This window comes from Triticum urartu, chromosome 2, assembly GCF_003073215.2.
Source record: "Triticum urartu cultivar G1812 chromosome 2, Tu2.1, whole genome shotgun sequence".
Lineage (NCBI taxonomy): Eukaryota > Viridiplantae > Streptophyta > Magnoliopsida > Poales > Poaceae > Triticum > Triticum urartu.
The window spans coordinates 598,516,961-598,537,111 of NC_053023.1; the positions used below are offsets into that span (position 1 = coordinate 598,516,961).

The 20,151-nt window shown below is 44.9% G+C and overlaps 1 protein-coding gene and 1 long non-coding RNA gene across 3 annotated transcripts; both read left to right on the top strand.

Annotated features, from left to right (window-relative positions):
- The first annotated feature begins 6,561 nt into the window (after positions 1-6,561).
- Positions 6,562-8,397, top strand: LOC125539072 (ethylene-responsive transcription factor ERF053-like). The gene has a single exon (XM_048702441.1). It carries the CDS (start codon positions 6,668-6,670, stop codon positions 8,030-8,032), a length of 1,365 nt encoding a protein of 454 aa, XP_048558398.1. The 5' UTR covers positions 6,562-6,667; the 3' UTR covers positions 8,033-8,397.
- Positions 8,398-17,889: 9,492 nt separating this feature from the next.
- On the top strand, positions 17,890-19,420 carry LOC125533736. 2 transcript variants are annotated; one of them, XR_007294346.1, is made up of 3 exons: positions 17,890-18,184; positions 18,708-18,882; positions 19,129-19,420. It is a non-coding gene; the product is annotated as an uncharacterized LOC125533736 (long non-coding RNA). The 2 variants fall into 2 exon arrangements; XR_007294347.1 differs by having other exon boundaries at positions 18,711-18,882.
- Positions 19,421-20,151: the final 731 nt, after the last annotated feature.

Sequence of the window (20,151 nt, forward strand, 5' to 3'; positions counted from 1 at the left end):
TCCTCCATTTTCGGTGTAAGTGATTCTAGTTTTGTCTAAGTCATGGTATTTTGTTAAACTTTGACTAATTCTATAGGAAAATATACCAACATCTACAAACATCTTTATTGAGTAAATTCCTTTTGTCGAATAAAGTGTCATCACTACAAAAAGTCCCGTGGACCAATAGAGACCACAACCCAACCAAAAAGAGAAACCGGCCCCGTTGACACACCCTCAGCTAATAAATATGTTAACGACTAAAGACGCGATAAATCACGAGTGGACATAGTGCCACGCGAGGCTGGAATCTTAGGGGGTGTTTGTTTCCAGGGACTTTTTTGTGTAGGGACTAGAAAAAGTCCCTCTTAAAGACTTTTTTACCAAAGGGAAGGGACTTTTTAGGGACTAAACTAGGCATTTGGGACTAATGAAGAAGACTCTCAAGGAGAGTCTTTTGGGACTTTTTAGGACTTTTCCAACAATGCCCCTCCATGCACCCATTGACCCGCCATCCCATGATGTTGTTTGATTGTTATTTTTCTATATACTAGGGGTAACATGGTCATTTAATAACCTCTAGGAAGGGACTAGGGACTTTTTAGTCTCTGAAAACAAACAGGGAGGGACTTTTTAGGGACTAGAGACTTTTTAATTGGGGCTAGAAAAAATCCTAGGACTAGAGAACCAAACACCACCTTAACCACACATTCCTCCAAGATGCGTGCAGTATACATACCAATAATCATGTATAAAATGCTTCAGCATTTCATAATGATAGTATTACCTTACGTATGCCGGACACCAATAACTACACCGACCCACAATTTTAAATAGGAGAGTTACTCTCCATTTATGTGGAGCAGCTGGCCAATGCTAACCTGCACTAATGACGGACTACATTTTCTTCCCTTTTCTATCCACCACGCCGATCTCTTCGATAGGCCAAATACCATGGCGTTCAGGTAGGGGACGCAGCTACATGCCGCGTGAGGGCTATCTGCACTAAGCTGTATTGAACTATGACGCACAACCGAATTCCTTAGATGTATCACTTTCTTACCCAAAAAGATCAGTTGGTTCATTCTTCATAGTTAACTCGAATTATGAATAATACAATTTGTATTTTAAAATGCAACCTTAAAAATGAAAGTACATCAATTAACAGAACATCAGGCAAAATTTAATAGGATAATAAAGATATATTTTTACACGGCTTAATAGAGAATACTGAGACATCACTAATATGACCTTGGTTTTGATCTCAGCTTTACAATCATACTTTGGATGTTAACCAAAAATTACAATACACATTTGTGAACAAATTAGGGACATCAAAATACACTCACGAATTTCTAACTGAACTTTACAATATGAAAATATCTACAAGCTGTATTTAATTACCAAAATATATATGAGCAAGTTTATCATGGTTGCAGCTAAGTTCGTGTGCTCGGCCGATGATCTCTGTACTAGTAGTACTGTATTAGTCGATAAATGTATGTTTAATCAATGTGCCAGTAGTATTGCAGCTAGGCTTCTTTGATGAGTGACATCAATACTCCACTAATCCATACTATGAGTGCACTAAACAATCTACTAGCGTAATAAAAAGAAGAAGAACTAGAGTAAATGCACTACTCCATACCGCAGGCTGGGTGAGTAATTTTAACTAGGAACATGCCTCATTTACTACCGCCCAGGTCACGAATGTTAATTGCACTGATGGGCCCTGCACCTTGATCATAAACACACCAGTCTTTCTGCATCAAATTCAGTTATAGCCGGCCCACGTCTACTTTATTAACGTTGTGTATTTGCTCACTTATCCATGTGTATTGCCGCAGTATCCAATCAATCGCTATATTAAGTAAGAATCGTCTAGCAGCAATCATCGGCCAGGATAATATCCTCGTGTGCCACCATGTCTTAAAAATTCGCGTCCCCAAAGACTCGATACAAATAGTGAGATGCTGAAGTATCTGCTTGACGTCATATGCATGTATTACACAAAATATCCCCTTGCAAATTTTTTTTCCACAAAATATCGTCCCGTAGTTTGCAAGTGAGGGATTCCCTACACGATAGGCCAGCCTAGACAGATAGATATACGATGGTGTGCTAGTGCTAACACGCTCGTACATTTCTTAACTACGAAGTCAAAAGACCTCCTTATTGGTCTCGACAAGTATATCCCACCGGCAGCCAACGGCAACGCGCCACGTAAGGCTATATCCACGATCGTGGGGTGCAAAGTGACGCCACGCATCGACCCGCACTAGCCAGGGCTCGATCGGTGCAGTCGTGCCTTCGGCGCGTGGGTGGGGTTGACCTCGGCCGAAAGTCTCCGCGCGCGCCACCGCATGGTCAGCGCCGGGATAGATAGATGGCCAAAGCGGCAAAGCCCGCACGGAAGCTAGCTAGCGCGCCTTGAGAGCGACCATGCACCTGGCCTGGCCGATCGGATCCACCATGGCATGGACCGATCGATGACGGGGTCCGGTGCAGGTGCGCCATGGCTTAGCTGTGGTACGTACGTACGCGTCGGCGGGTGGGCGGTGCGTGGGTGGGGTTGGGCGGCTCCGCCTCCACCGTCACCTACGACCTTGGCAGCCGCCGGCCGGCCAGGCCGGTTGGGAGGGCCCCAGGGCGCGTACATATAGTAGATTTCCGTGGTAAGTTCGTGACGCTGACGCCGTGGCCGTCATCTTGTTGGGTCCGTGGCTCTGTACCGTTGCTGTCGAAAGGGACGGCCATTGCACCGATCGGGTTAGGTGGCCCGGCCGGGACGTACGAACTCGCGCACGCGTGCCGCAGATGCGCCCAGAAAGAGGGCCCGAACCAACGGCCGCTTGGACGCCTTTCCTCTTGGCATCCTCTTTCCGGGAGAATCTGGTATTATTGCGACCCGACTATACGTTGCCTCTAGCTTCATGTATAGACCGACGATGGCCTCAAAATAAAAAGGGTTCTTCACCGATCGATAGTTGCCCTCTCACTCGCCCTGAGGACAACCGGCGTAATCAACGACGATCGAACCATCTGGGTCCAACCAGCCAACTACAAATGGGATGCCTTCCCTTCCTCGACCAGGCGCTAGCTTAATTAGCGAAGCTAGCGCTGCCTGCCCAGTGGTTTCGCCAGTTTGGTACCGTCAGATATATGATCGCGACATTTCATGTATACTAGCTAGCTCGCTAGATCATGATCTATCCGTCTCTTCTCCATATTTCCTTCTCTTCCCCATGACGAGGGCAGATCAACCAACATTTGTTTTAATGCATATACATCGTACATACATAGAGTACATACTTTTAAGCTTATTATGCAGTTACACATAATTAACACCGAATGCCATACGTAAGTCCCATATATACCTAGGCACCGATCGAATTGGTTACCATCTAATTACGCAGTTCTGACGCATGCACAGCAGGCCGCAGCACATGCGAGCGAACGAGGCGATTAATCATGAGAAGGAACAGGCGTGCTCATCCATGTCGAATGGTCGATGGCCCCGACACAGCAAATCACGTTGCCAGAGGGCCTAATTAAGCTGCCCTAAGCGTACGGCCCTACTAATCTATGCCCCAAAGCCTATCGCTTGCCTTAAGTATTCGGGGAGATAAGCTAAAATACAGTTCTAACAAGAAGCCGCGATGGGTTCAGTTAATCGACTCCCCCTTCTGGCATGCAGGTCGCGCCTACTAGGTGCCAAGGGGCGGGAGCACGCGTGGACGAATCTGTAGTAGACCGGGCTGGCATGTCATTAACAAACCTAATCGCTTCCGTAGGCCACCTCACCTGCTGCATAATTGTGCGCCTTGTTTATTAACCATGTCGCTAAACATCCCGTCGCAAAATTGCTAATGGCAATACAATTATTGCGAGCGTGCATCGTATTGGTTGGAAACTCCAGAACCTTTTAGAAGAAGAAAAACTGTCACTGACTTGGGGAGATTGGAGTGCAAGGAAAGCAATGTGAGGGGAGTGTCAATCTAGCGATGTCTCGTCGTCATTTTCCCATTGTCTCTGGGTCAGTAGTAGTACCGCCCACGCAGTCTTTGACAGCAACATAATGCCCCACTTAATCCTCTTCACGAGAGTTGTTTTCCAAGGAGGAGGAAAACCCAGGATCGACTGATTCATACAATCATATGCTCCCACCAGCTCAAAATATAATCCATGTTAGATTTGTTTTAAGTTAAATTTGGTATAGAGTGACTAAAGTTCATAAAATAAAAATTTAGAATATCAAATGTATAAGACTTAAAGTATATTTCATGATAAATCTAATGGTAATGATTTCATAGTGTAGATGTTGACAAACTTTTGTACAAACTCTGTCAGAGCTTACAAAGTTTGACTTAAGACAAAACTAATTATGCACTAAATTTTGACACAGATGGAGTATTATTTATCTGGTAATGTTATCTGGCGAACTTTAGCTTGGAAGGGGGTGGTAAGCGAACACATTTTCCTAGCAGTTTTAGTTGCAACGCGAGATCAAATGTTGTTATTTTTAAAAAGGAATTGTCTTTCTCTAAAGCAACCGTCATGCTGTTCTGAAGAAACCGCCACCCCGCTACAACCATAACTGTCATCTAAATATTCGCAAATGCCACCCCCTTTCGGGGAACGTTCGCTTGCTAAGAGGATCCTATTTATCAATGTTCAAGAAACCGTTAACTGGTAACTGCTCGGTCAATTTAAGAGTAGCGATTAATCGGTGAATCGGCCTATTAACTGGATTAGTCGGTCGACCATTAAACAGTAGATTGAATAGAAATTTGCCAACATATATCTAGATTTTTTTTAATGTATTATACCATACTCTCATGCTTCCAACTATGTAGTATACCAAAATATGTTGTCATACACATATGAAAAGCATAGAGAGGAGGTAAAATTATTAATCCTATCTATTAAGGAGCGGCATGGGGCCAGAAGGGATTATGGGCCAAAATTTTAGGCTTTATTTGCCCACCCCTTAATGGGCCAGCAAGGATTAATCTCTTTTTTTCGAGGAGGCCAGCAAGGATTAATCGGCATGACAAGTTAACGCGACGAATAGGTATTATTTGATTCGGCCATGCTATGAGTAGCGATTACTGGCCCATTAACTGATTAATCGGATGAATTCTTAAACAATGCTATTTATCATGAAAAACAATAACAAGCATTGATGCTGGACAAATCAGCTTACCAAAGTAAAGGAAAAAGATGCAGCTATCCATAATTTACCTGCCTCAATGCAACATCTCGAAAAACATACAACAAAACCCTTAGCCTGGACTATAATCCGTTGGTCGAGCGATATGTGACCTAACAACATGTGCATGACTCTAAGACAATGCCTTCAAGAAGAAATCGCCACTTGCATGTTGTTGTTGGCTGGTCCAACCAACAAGTTAGACTGGATGTATCGTCCCCGAAGCAGTTTTTGAGCCAACATATTCAACAAGAATATGACGTGCGGACATCTGCTGCGCGTATATGTGGAATGATAAACCATGGGGTTTCATCCCAAAAGAATATGACCACGATGTTAACATCTAGTGGTGTGATCCACTTCTCTATGGGTCTACTCACATAGAACCTGCCAGCCAAAGAAGAAATCGCCGGAAGATCTTATCACTGCCACGCTATATCATCTTGTCAATGATTGTTGTGCATGCCATGCATGGTAGCACATAATAAGATCTGTCACCAGATACATCTCCTCGGATGCCATGGCCTATAAGGGCCGGATCATATCCGGCCTTAGCGACATTCCCCGGTGGTGGCGAGGTAGAGGAGCACCACTTCACCCACAGGCTTCATCCTACCTGTGGCATTGAGCTACTGCCGGGCGCACCACCCAACTAGGAGCTGTAGAGCGCACCCGATCCCGATCAACGCACGGGGCATCGGATCCGCGTGCCCTCATCATCACACCATCGAGCAAAAACCACCGTCGCTCCAAATGATCGGGTCGACCACCGTATCAACAAGATAGGAAATCCCCAACACCTTCGGTGCATGGCCCGTTGTCATAACAGTGCTGGCCGGTGGTAGTGGTGACGAGGGAGAGAGAGGAAGAAGGTAGGTATCGCCTCAGAGGAAACACTAGCGCCGTCTCGAAGGAGCAGGTCAAGTTGAGCTTTGCTCTACACGGGAATGGAGTTGCCTTTTTTAAGGCCCCCCTTAGCTGGTGAACCTTCGCCAGGAAGGGTGGCATTGTGTGTGGGGTTATTATTTCTTCAGAACAAGATGATATTTTTTCAGGTGAAACCTCAAAACTGTCATCCTATCAGAAAATGCCATGCCGCTATGAAGAAACGGTTACCCCCGACACAACTAAAACTACACAGAAAAACGTTCGAAATGCGAGCGAACGGCAACCAGATATAATTTCCGATTTTTTGAACATGGAGTGGAGTTACCTTGGTGAGTCCATGCTCGTGGGGCCCCAAACCACCGACCACGATCTTTTGCCCCTGGCGCGCCGTGCCGCACCATGATCCCATCGCAACGAAGCAAACACTTCACTTTTCCCTACCCTTATAATCGTCGTTCCGGTCGCACTCGTCTCGGAATCAGAACCAAAACCCCACCACGCGCACGCTCGTTAGCTCTCTGACTCTCGCTCCCCCGCGACTACGCCAAACGATCATTTTCCTAGCGCCGCGAAGTCTTCTCCGCGCGCATGGACGCGTCGAGCGCGAGCGGCGAGAGTGGAAGCGGAGGCGGTCGCGGGACTGGCAGGAGGTGGAAGGGGAAGGGGGTGACGCCGATACAGGCGCGGCGGCAGCAGCAGCTGGCGCCGGTCTTCGAGGACGCGTCCGCGGCATTGCTGCGCCCGCTCAGGAAGATCGGGAGGAGCCCCGACCGCCTCCACCGGACCACGTCGTCGCTCTCCACTTCCTCGTCGTCGGCCCCGGCCTCTCCTCGGTCTTTCCCCGCCTCCGACGCCGTCGCGCCTTCCGCGCGGCACATCTTCCCCTTCGCGTATGAGCCCTCGGCGACGACGGCGCGCGAGAGCCCGCAGCTTCTCCGGCAGTACTCCAGTATGTCCCAACCAGCGTCGCCGCCGCCGCAGCAGCCTTTGCGGCACCAGCAGATGATCTCCTTCGGCGGGTCGCCTCCCTGCGCGACCCAGTCGTTCTTCATGCCAGCCGAGAGCACGCAGCAGCAGCAGCATCTGCTGCGGTACTGGAGCGAGGCGCTGAACCTGAGCCCCCGCGGCGGCCTGGCCGGCATGCCGCCTTCGCTGTACCAGCAGCTGCTGCGGGCGCCGCCCCCGCCGCAGAAACTGTACCGCGGCGTGCGGCAGCGGCACTGGGGTAAGTGGGTGGCGGAGATCCGCCTGCCACGGAATCGCACGCGGCTGTGGCTCGGCACCTTCGACACCGCAGAGGATGCCGCCATGGCGTACGACCGCGAGGCCTTCAAGCTCCGTGGCGAGAACGCGCGGCTCAACTTCCCCGATCGGTTCCTCGGGAAGGGCCGCGCAGGAGGGAGCGGCCGCACCAGCGCCACCAGCTCCGCTGCCCCCTCGGCCGCCGCCGGCACCGCTTCCTGCTCGTCGTCATCGTCGTCGCCTCCGCAAACTTCTGACGAGGCGCCGGCCAACACGCACCAAGCTCCGCGGCAGCGGGAACAGCAGCACGCAGAATGGTCCACGCTTGAAAACCGAGCACAGCATCCACCCCCAACGAGTATTCCCCAGGATGGCGGCTCCCGCGACGCGGCTACGCCCTACTCGCCCGAAATGTTTCACTCGTCGGCGCCGTCCGGCGGCATGTGGGCTCAGGCCGACGAGTCATGGTTCAACGCATGGGGCCCTGGCAGCTCCTTCTGGGACTACGACATGGACGACAGTGCTCGCAGCCTCTTCATTCACCACCCCCGCTTCTCCGGTGAGGATGCCGGCATGTCGCATCCTGGCGCACAAGAAACACCACCGGCGACGGCAGCAGCAGGGACGTCGGACACAACATGCGATGACGTCCCGGTAACCTCTTCTTCAGTTCCTCCTCCAGAAACACACCAGACTCCAAACTTCATGTGAAGGTCTAAGCATGCATACTCATTCAAAGTTTGAACACCTTGGTGATCGATCTCGAGTAGGATTAGGACAGAGATGCACGCAGGTTGCAGTTTTTAAGACAACTTCTGCGGCATCACGCACTTACACATCACAGCATCGTTTCGGAAGCCATCTGGCCACACATTTATTTCCCAATACTACACTTTTCTTCTGGAAACCACAAGGGAATCCTGTACCTTGGCTGCAATTTTTTGGCCAGCTTGACGTATGGGGTGACCAATCAATCTCTCCTCCATTTACACATTTTAGCACATGTTGAATGTCTTAGATATTTGTTGTAGTCTTCAAAGTATGTTTGCTGCAAACCTAATCGTTTCATACATCTATGTGATGGCTCATATGATTTGGTATCTAGTATGCATGTTCTATTTATCATTGTACTTTGCTTTGAAACATTCCAGCTATTAATTGTTCAGCTATGCTACTTGTAAGTTGCTTGTTCATTTTCAACCTTGGGTACATTTTCTTGGCTTTCGGGGTCAGTATCAGGCCCTTTGTGTTTGATTAGAGTTCTGAACCTGGTACAATGGCAGGATATGTTATTAGACTTATTAACAAATCACAAATTACCTTAAAACAACTGGTTTGTAATTGAATCATGCAAATGACTTTTAAAAAGACTAAATTCTCAAGTCGATTGTGCTACTTCTGGCCTGATCCATCATTTGCCTATTTCCTATGTCCCTATCACTGTTTTATAGCCCACTTCATCGAATCCCTACTAGGGCTAGTGATAAGTATCGAGGTGTCCTCATCTTTTGGTGACACCGTCAATAGCCCTTCTGCAAACACGTGGCAAATTTTGGGTTTTAGCAATAGTTATTCGAACTCAAGAGGGTTATTGACGGTGTCGGAACCATGGCGAACCCGACCACGAAGGTCCATTCCTGCATGCAATTGAAGGACAATAAAAGATAGTCTAAAATTGCAGATATGTATGAAGTGCTAGATAGATTGGGTTTTCGAAGATACGCATTATGGTAGGTCTCACAACAGTCATGCCTACAACTAAGAGTAGCATTAGTTGGAATTTATCCAGACAAAACCTGAATCTCAGCCCTAGGGTTGCTGTTGTATATCAAGGATACAAGGCATGATCAAGATGGCATCCAAATCAAGGCGGATACCATTATGGATGTTGGAAATATGCCCTAAAAGCAATAATAAAGTTATTATTATTTTATGTCATTGTTCGTGATTAAGTTCATACTCTATGCTAGAATTGCATTGGTTACTTAATATGAGATTTGGAGGAAAACCTAATCACATGTATGAAATAATAAACATCAAAGAGATCCCTAGTCAAGCCTCACTCCACTAGCTCATGTATTATTGATGGTCTTCTTTTCTAATAATGGGCATTGTTAATGTAAAATGGATACCAACAATAATGATAACACACTGTTACAGTAACAATGGTGTTGGATAGACCCACTTACAAAACACTACGATATCATGTCGTCAATATTTTGTCGGTACTTTCTCATAATGTGTGAACGTTTACTTGCGGCCTTAGCCAATGAGAATGTTGTACACCCGGATACCGGATTGTTGATACATGGTCACCAAACATTACCACTGGTGCAGAGACACCCTATACAAACGGTTTTTACCCCCTTTCCGCGATGGAGTTTTAAACCATCGCCTTGCCTATGTGTGCAATAGGGGGGGGGGGGTCTTTCCTACACGACCCAGAAACCGTCGGTGATAGGTCCTCCAGTCACACACACGGGGCAAAAAGAGCTCGTGCGTGATTGAGCGAGCCATCGCAGATAATTATACAGGCCCAATCATTTCCGTTCCTATGTACATCCCACGCAGTGAATTCAAAAAAATGTTTCCATTTATATGTACATCACACATAGTTTTTATGTGGAAACGTTTGTGCAAGGTGGCCTAACACAAATATTTTTCGGGAGGAAGTCGTGTGTGATTGTTCATTGATCCAACACACCTACTTTCTAAAAACTGTGTGGGTTGTTTGAGTTCATCGCCCACGGTGTTTTCTGAGAAACCGTTTGCAATAGAAAAGCCCAATAAGCCGGCTAATTGGCCAATTAATGGTAACCCATTTAGTAACCAAATTGAATTCATATCAAACACACCATATATTTCATATCCATATTACGGGAACCAGGATTTCATAATTGAATTACATCAGAATACAACATCAGATAAGATAGTTTCAGCACTCGGTTACACCGTATAGGCATATAGCTAGCTACGCCATTACACAAAGCACAAAGTTTCACATGCAACATCTAAAACCTTTGAAAAGTAGCATCATGCACGGTAAATAGACAAATGAATCTAATCTGAAAAACTGCTGAAATGGAAGGCGAATATTGAGCTTTCAGTGATGTTGAATATCCTTGCAACTTTAGGCCAGTGGTTGTGGATAATTGCCCGCCCAACCTTCGTCCTCTTGAGGAATACTTCAATATTGTACATTGGTTTTTGAATGAATACCTTCCTCGCCTCTTGACCATGCAGGTAGTCTGAGAGGTAATCATCGGTGAACTGTTGTGGAACGGACTAAAAACAAAGATATGCATAAATATCTGTTCTAAATTTTGAAATGGCGCAAAGGAACAAAACAAGGTAAAAGAGTTATTACCATCCTATAGTTGACGGATGTCTTCGTCATTGTGCAAACAAAGACCTTGTTGTTATTGGTCGCTAGTTTTTTTTATCCTAACAATCTTTATGAGTTTCTTGACTTGACTAAAATTCATGGACATCTCATTTCCCCATATGCAAAATGGATCGAACAGTGTGTCTAAACCTCTGACAGCAGGACCTGCATGTGCAAGATCAAATTGTTAAAAAAAACTAAATATTAGAATGGTTCCTCCAATTGCATATAGTAATGTGGTATTAGCCAAAGGACCATGCAAGTGCAAACCTGGATGGTAAACCTCAGCGCCTCGCATTGTTTCCCTGCAACACATATGAGGTAGATATTGATCGGGTTAAGTGAGAATTGGCATACTATCAGTAGAATATATTAATGGAAAATAAACAAATTGCAGATCCAGTAGATTAATTCGAGTTGCATGGAAAAGTCAGTCAACTAAATCAATCATGCTAAACAACTTGGAAATATAGAAATTGTATATGTTTCTCATGTATTTAGTACAACCAAATTCGATTTATTTCTCACATGCATAACAATACAAAATTGTACCCACAACAAATGAACATCACATTGCAGAATTGAACCAAACAGTTAACTGGACACCAGAACAAATGAATCAAATAGTTAACTGGACACCACATTGCAGAATAGAATGTATACTAGAAGATCGGACGTTGGTTAACCAGACCAATCATGCTTAGAAAGTACTAGGAAATATATCAATTGTTGAACCAAACTGTTAACTGAACATCAAATTTTAGAAGATCAGATTGCATATTAACATTACAGTGGACAATTCACTATAAGGCACCGGTTGTGGCCTCGAGAAAACACCACAAACTATCGTTTAAAGCAGCCAACCGTGTGGCGGCATCTGATACGTCTCCAACGTTTCTATAATTTTTGATTGTTCCATGCTATTATATTATCAACCTTGGATGTTTTATATGCATTTATATGCTATTTTATATGATTTTTGCGACTAACCTATTAACCTAGAACCTAGTGCCAGTTTCGGTTTTTCCCTTGTTTTAGAGTATCACAGAAAAGAAAAATCAAACGGAGTCCAATTCACCTGAAACTTCACGGAACTTATTTTTTGGACCAGAAGAAGCCCCCGGAGTATCGGAGTTGGACCAGGAGAGTCCCGGCCTGCCCACAAGGGTGGGGGCGCCCCCACCCCCCTGGGCGCGCCCCCCTACCTCGTGGGCAGCCCAGAGGTCCACCGATGTACTTATTCCTCCCATATATACCCATATACCCTAAAAACTTCGGGAAGCACAATAGATCGGGAGTTCCGCCGCCAGAAGCCTCCGTAGCCACCGAAAACCAATATAGACCCATTCCGGCACCCTGCCGGAGGGGGCAATTCCTCTCCGGTGGCCATCTTCATCATCCCGGTGCTCTCCATGACGAGGAGGGAGTAGTTCTTCCTCGGGGCTGAGGGTATGTACTAGTAGCTATGTGTTTGATCTCTCTCTATCTCGTGTTCTTGAGGTGATACGACCTTGATGTATCGCGAGCTTTACTATTATAGTTGGATCTTATGATGTCTCTCCCCCTCTACTCTCTTGTAATGGGTTGAGTTTTCCCTTTGAAGTTATCTTATGGATTGAGTCTTTAAGGATTTGAGAACACTTGATGTATGTCTTGCATGGGATACCCGTGGTGACAATGGGGTATTCTATTGATCCACTTGATGTATGATTTGGTGATCAACTTGCGGGTTCCGTGACCTTGGGAATCTATGCATAGGGGTTGGCACACGTTTTCGTCTTGACTCTCCGGTTGAATCTTTGGGGCACTCTTTGAGCTTCTATGTGTTGGTTGAATAGATGAATTTGAGATTGTGTGATGCATATCGTATAATCATACCCACTGATACTTGAGGTGACATTGGAGTATCTAGGTGACATTAGGGTTTTGGTTGATTTGTGTCTTAAGGTGTTATTCTAGTACGAACTTTAGGGCTGTTTGTGACACTTATAGGAATAGCCCAACGGATTGATTGGAAAGAATAACTTTGAGGTGGTTCCGTACCCTACCATAATCTCTTCATTTGTTCTCCGCTATCAGTGACTTTGGAGTGACTCTTTGTTGCATGTTGAGGGATAGTTATGTGATCCAATTATGTTATTATTGTTGAGAGAACTTGCACTAGTGAAAGTATGAACCCTAGGCCTTGTTTCCTAGCATTGCAATACCGTTTACGCTCACTTTTACCATTAGTTACCTTGCTGTTTTTATATTTTCAGATTGCAAAAACCTTTATCTACCATCCATATTGCACTTGTATCATCATCTCTTCGCCGAACTAGTGCACCTATACAATCTACCATTGTATTGGGTGTGTTGGGGACACAAGAGACTCTTTGTTATTTGGTTGAAGGGTTGCTTGAGAGAGACCATCTTCATCCTATGCCTCCTACGGATTGATAAACCTTAGGTCATCCACTTGAGGGAAATTTGCTACCATCCTACAAACCTCCGCACTTGGAGGCCCAACAACGTCTACAAGAAGAAGGTTGTGTAGTAGACATCAAGCTCTTTTCTGGAGCCGTTGCCGGGGAGGTTAGCGCTTGAAGGTATATCTTTAGATCTTGCAATCGAGTCTTTTAGTTTCTTATTTTATCACTAGTTTAGTTTATAAAAGAAAACTATAAAAAAATGGAATTGAGTTTACCTCATACGCTTTATCTTTTTAATATCTTTCGTGAGTATGATGGAAAGGAAAATTGTGCCAAAGTGTTAGAAGAAGAATGCATTAAAATGTTTGGCACTAAATCTTTGAATGATGAGCATGATTGCAATGTTGTTAGTATGAACTCCTTGAATATCCATAGTACTAATGATGATTGCACTAGTTATGATGAAAATGTCTCCTATAAACATGTCAATTTTTGTGGAGTGCATTGGGTTTGCAAGTACACACCAATTAGGGAAGATAGATTTTGCAAGAGGCATAAGTACTTAGAAACTAAATTGTTGCAAGAAAGGCTAGATGTTTGTGCTGAAAATTTAAATTTTCTAGGCCATACTTGTGATCTTTGCAATGAACGTGGTCATTTAACCATCCGATGCAAATTGTTTCATGATCTAATCGTTTCCAAAAATTGTGATGACTTGATTTCTTTTGCACATCATAATGAACTTAGTTTGCTTATGGGTTACGAAGAAATGAAACGTATAACTAACTATCTTCCAGTATTTGCCCGTGATAAACTTCTTGGCTTTGATCTAGAGGAAATTTATATGTATTGTGCGGTGAATTGTATTGAAAATCCTTATATTGCCAACTACATAAAGAAAAGAAAACAAATAGAAGATGAAGAGAATACTAATGAAAGGGAAGAGACTTCCCAATACCCTCCTATTATTTCTTATGATGAATCAGGTAACGAGGAGGAGCCTCCTATTCAACCAATCTCATTAATAAGGAGCTCCAAAAAGAGGATTGAACCCACACATGATGTGGTGGAAGAAGAAGAAAAGAAAAAGGAAGAGAGGTAAAAAGATATCTCCCCAAATAATGCTGCTTCTATTACTATTGTGCCTCATGAAAATATAATTGTGGAAGATAATGATACTTCTTATGATATTGAAAATCTTTTTGGCACTTGCTTGGAAGAATATGATAATTGCTATACTATTGGTGCTATCCATACTATTAATGATGAGAGTGATTATGCTTATGATATGAAAAGGTCCAAGCTTGGGGATGCTATGTTTGATGAAGATGATGTTTTTGAGAATATATTTGCTGCAATTAATGTTTGTCCCTGTTGGGTTTCGTAGTAATTTCAAAAAAATTCCTAAGCACACGCAAGATCATGTGATGCATAGCAACGAGAGGGGAGAGTGCTGTCTACGTACCCACGCAGACCGACTGCGGAAGCGTTGACACAACGTAGAGGAAGTAGTCGTACGTCTTCACGATCCAACCGATCAAGCACCGAAACTACGGCACCTCCGAGTTCGAGCACACGTTCAGCTCGATGACGATCCCTGGACTCCGATCCAGCAAAGTGTTGGGGAAGAGTTCCGTCAGCACGACGGCGTGGTGACGATCTTGATGTACTACAGCAGCAGGGCTTCGCCTAAACTCCGCTACAGTATTATCAAGGACTATGGTGGCTGGGGGTGCCGCACACGGCTAAGGAATAGATCACGTGGATCAACTTGTGTGTTCTAGGGTGCCTCTGCCTCAGTATATAAAGGACTAGAGGGGGGAGGCTGGCCGGCCAAGGTGTGGCGCGCCAGGAGAGTCCTACTCCCTTTGGGAGTAGGATTCCCCCCCCCCCAATCCTAGTTGGAATAGGATTCGTGGAGGGGGAAAAGAGAAGGAGGGGGCCGGCCACCTCTCCTAGTCCTAATAGGACTAGGGGAAGGGGGAGGCGCGCAGCCCATGTAGGGCTGCCTCTTCTCTTTTCCACTAAGGCCCATCATGGCCCATTTAGCTCCCGGGGGGTTCCGGTAACCTTCCCGGTACTCCGGTAAAATCCCGATTTCACCCGAAACACTTCCGATATCCAAACATAGGCTTCCAATATATCAAGATTTATGTCTCGACCATTTCGAGACTCCTAGTCATGTCCGTGATAACATCCGGGACTCCGAACAACCTTCGGTACATCAAAATGCATAAACTCATAATATAACTGTCATCGTAACCTTAAGCGTGCGGACCCTACGGGTTCGAGAACAATGTAGACATGACCGAGACACGTCTCCGGTCAATAACCAATAGCGGGACCTGGATGCCCATATTGGCTCCTACATATTCTACGAAGATCTTTATCGGTCAGACCGCATAACAACATACGTTGTTCCCTTTGTCATCGGTATGTTACTTGCCCGAGATTCGATCGTCGGTATCCAATACCTAGTTCAATCTCGTTACCGGCAAGTCTCTTTACTCGTTCTGTAATACATCATCCCGCAACTAACTTATTAGTTGCAATGCTTGCAAGGCTTATGTGATGTGCATTACCGAGAGGGCCCAGAGATACCTCTCCGACAATCAGAGTGACAAAACCTAATCTCGAAATACGCCAACCCAACATGTACCTTTGGAGACACCTGTAGTACTCCTTTATAATCACCCAGTTACGTTGTGACGTTTGGTAGTACCCAAAGTGTTCCTCCGGTAAACGGGAGTTGCATAATCTCATAGTTATAGGAACATGTATAAGTCATGAAGAAAGCAATAGCAACATACTAAGCGATCGGGTGCTAAGCTAATGGAATGGGTCATGTCAATCAGATCATTCTCTTAATGATGTGATCCCGTTAATCAAATAACAACTCATTGTTCATGGTTAGGAAACATAACCATCTTTGATTAACGAGCTAGTCAAGTAGAGGCATACTAGTGACACTTTGTTTGTCTATGTATTCACACATGTATTATGTTTCCGGTTAATATAATTCTAGCATGAATAATAAACATTTATCATGATTATAAGGAAATAAATAATAACTTTATTATTGCCTCTAGGGCATATTTCCTTCAGTCTCCCACTTGCACTAGAGTCAATAATCTAGATTACACCGTAATGATTCTAACACCCATGGAGCCTTGGTGCTGATCATGTTTTGCTTGTGGTAGAGGCTTAGTCAACGGGTCTGCAACATTCAGATCCGTATGTATCTTGCAAATCTCTATGTCTCCCACCTGGACTAGATCCCGGATGGAATTGAAGCGTCTCTTGATGTGCTTGGTCCTCTTGTGAAATCTGGATTCCTTTGCCAAGGCAATTGCACCAGTATTATCACAAAAGATTTTCATTGGACCCGATGCACTAGGTATGACACCTAGATCGGATATGAACTCCTTCATCCAGACTCCTTCGTTCGCTGCTTCCGAAGCAGCTATGTACTCCGCTTCACATGTAGATCCTGCTACGACGCTTTGTTTAGAACTGCACCAACTGACAGCTCCACCGTTTAATGTAAACACGTATCCGGTTTGCGATTTAGAATCGTCCGGATCAGTGTCAAAGCTTGCATCAACGTAACCTTTTACGACGAGCTCTTTGTCACCTCCATATACGAGAAGCATATCCTTAGTCCTTTTCAGGTATTTCAGGATGTTCTTGACCGCTGTCCAGTGATCCACTCCTGGATTACTTTGGTACCTCCCTGCTAGACTTATAGCAAGGCACACATCGGGTCTGGTACACAGCATTGCATACATGATAGATCCTATGGCTGATGCATAGGGAACATCTTTCATATTCTCTCTATCTTTTGCAGTGGTCGGGCATTGAGTCTTACTCAATTTCACACCTTGTAACACAGGCAAGAATCCTTTCTTTGCTTGATCCATTTTGAACTTCTTCAAAATTTTGTCAAGGTATGTTGTTTGTGAAAGTCCAATTAAGCGTTTTGATCTATCTCTATAGATCTTTATGCCTAATATGTAAGCAGCTTCACCGAGGTCTTTCATTGAAAAACTCTTATTCAAGTATCCCTTTATGCCATCCAGAAATTCTATATCATTTCCAATTAGTAATATGTCATCCACATATAATATCAGAAATGCTACAGAGCTCCCACTCACTTTCTTGTAAATACAGGCTTCTCCGAAAGTCTGCATAAAACCAAATGCTTTGATGACACTATCAAAACGTTTATTCCAACTCCGAGAGGCTTGCACCAGTCCATAAATGGATCGCTGGAGCTTGCACACTTTGTTAGCTCCTTTTGGATCGACAAAACCTTCTGGTTGCATCATATACAACTCTTCTTCCAGAAATCCATTCAGGAATGCAGTTTTGACATCCATTTGCCAAATTTCATAATCATAAAATGCGGCAATCGCTAACATGATTCGGACGGACTTAAGCATTGCTACGGGTGAGAAGGTCTCATCGTAGTCAATCCCTTGAACTTGCCGAAAACCTTTCGCGACAAGTCGAGCTTTGTAGACAGTAATATTACCGTCAGCGTCAGTCTTCTTCTTGAAGATCCATTTATTCTCAATTGCTTGCCGATCATCGGGCAAGTCAACCAAAGTCCATACTTTGTTCTCATACATGGATCCCATCTCAGATTTCGTGGCTTCAAGCCATTTTGCGGAATCTGGGCTCACCATCGCTTCTTCATAGTTCGTAGGTTCATCATGATCTAGTAGCATGACTTCCAGAACAGGATTATCGTACCACTCTGGTGCGTGGCAACTTCCTCGCAAACTTCTTGTCTGCGCCTGCTACTTCTGCTTCTGCTGCGTCGGCTTCAAGTTGCCCTGTGATGAGAGGAGACTGAAGCGCGACAGAATCGACGAAACATGCTTGTCACTAGCTAGTATTGTCTTCAGGCTCTCTCTCTCTCTCTCTCTCTCTCGGGAGGACGCCGCCCTTCCTCTGCTCCCTGTCCAAGCAAGCGAGCTCTGGATCCACCCCCACAACCACGGCATCGGCACCGGCACCGGAGGCCGTGGAGATGCAGCTCCGTCGCGCAGTCGTCGAGCCAAGGTACTCACTCCCCTCTTCCTTTCGCTTCGCTCATGGGTCATCAAATTTGTTTGCTACAGAAACATTAGAGAGGACAAGTCAATAAAACTGAACCTTTCTTCAGAGACGAGATGAGAGGAGAAAAGTTTGATATTTCCTGTGATTGGAGACAGTAGGAAAATTTGACACTTGCGGAAATGCCAAGCTGATTAGGCATAGGAACCCAATCCATTCTGATTAGGGAGAGCCACTAGTAATTGCAGCAGACTTGACTTTGCACTCGTACGTTCAGACGAATGAATATATGCATCACTCTTTGTTTGGCATGCCAAAACTGAGACGTGCAGATTCATCCATTTCTAAGCATCACCAATCCTGATCAGTTCCTAATGTAGATTTGGAGTTGGACACAGTAGAAACAACACACACAACTTGACTTGATTCAGTCGGTTAATTTTACCGCTGTAGGTGTATCATGTGCCTTACTTCCTAAAGTTGGATCATCACCGACAGTGTATAATTTTTTTGTTTGATTTGGATGCAGCAGTAGCGCTCCATGGGGGGCATCAACATCAGCCTCGACGGTTCGGTCATCTACTCCTACCACCATGACTCCCCGCAAAAGTTCAATCTCTCTCTCTCTATCTCTCAGCTGTGAGCTAGTTCCTAATACTGTTCCTATTAAGAATCCAATCCATCCTGGGGAGAGCCCACTGTAGGTACTACAGCACACCTTCTTTATGGATATCAACATGCCTGTTTTGAAAACATAGATAGTAGGTGACACTAGTAACTCAGCAAACTTGACTTTGCACTTGTACGCACAGGCAAATGAATCTGCATCATTCATTGTTTGGCATGTCAAAAATGAGACATGCAGATTCATTTGCAAGAATCACTGATGCAGATCGGTTCCTTCTCTGTTTGTTGGAAATTGAGCTTTGTTCTCTGTTTGGTTGGTGCAGTGATGAGCGAGCAACTTTGGCAAGCACCAGGCCAACTGGAAGGCAGGCCCCATCAGAGCCAAGAGCATGCCGAAGAAGGCGGCGGCGTATGTATGATGCTTGCTTCTTCTAATCTGCCGTCTTATGTCATGCCTGTAGTGTATGGTGGCTGTATATATATGGTGATGATTTTATTTGTTTCTTCCATTTGGATGCAACAGGTGTGGTCCATGGATGTTAGAATGAGGAACTGTATGATAGTAGATACGGCAACAGTGTAATAGTATAATCAGGAATAACGACATTTCCATCACTATTGTGTTTTCTTGAACTGTATACATAAAATGGAATTTGTCGATTTTTTTAATTCCTAATTCGTTAGAAGTGGTGTTGGTATTATAGACGCGCTACTACTATTTCATTAGTAGTAGCATGGGTTCATAATAGTAGTAGCGTGGGTGGAAACGTGCTACTACTAACTTTGTTAGTAATAGCGCGGGTTCAACCCACGCTATTACTAACTATTAGCTGTAGCGCGATACTAGTAGCGTGGGTACCTGCGCTGCTAGTAGCCTTTTCCCTAGTAGTGGAAGCCTCCGTAGCCATCGAAAACCAATCTAGGCCCGTTCCGGCACCCTGCCGGAGGGGGGCAATCCCTCTCCGGTGGCTATCTTCATCATCTCGGTGCTCTCTATGACGAGGAGGGAGTAGTTCTCCCTCGGGGCTGAGGGTATGTACCAGTAGCTATGTGTTTGATCTCTCTCTATCGTGTTCTTGAGGTGATACGATCTTGATGTATCGCGAGCTTTACTATTATAGTTGGATCTTATGATGTTTCTCCCCTCTTATCGGATTGAGTCTTTAAGGATTTGAGAACACTTGATGTATGTCTTGCGTGGGATACCCGTGGTGACAATCGGATATTCTATTGATCCACTTGATGTATGTTTTGGTGATCAACTTGCGGGTTCCATGACCTTGGGAATCTATGCATAGGGGTTGCCACACGTTTTCGTCTTGACTCTCCGGTAGAATCTTTGGGGC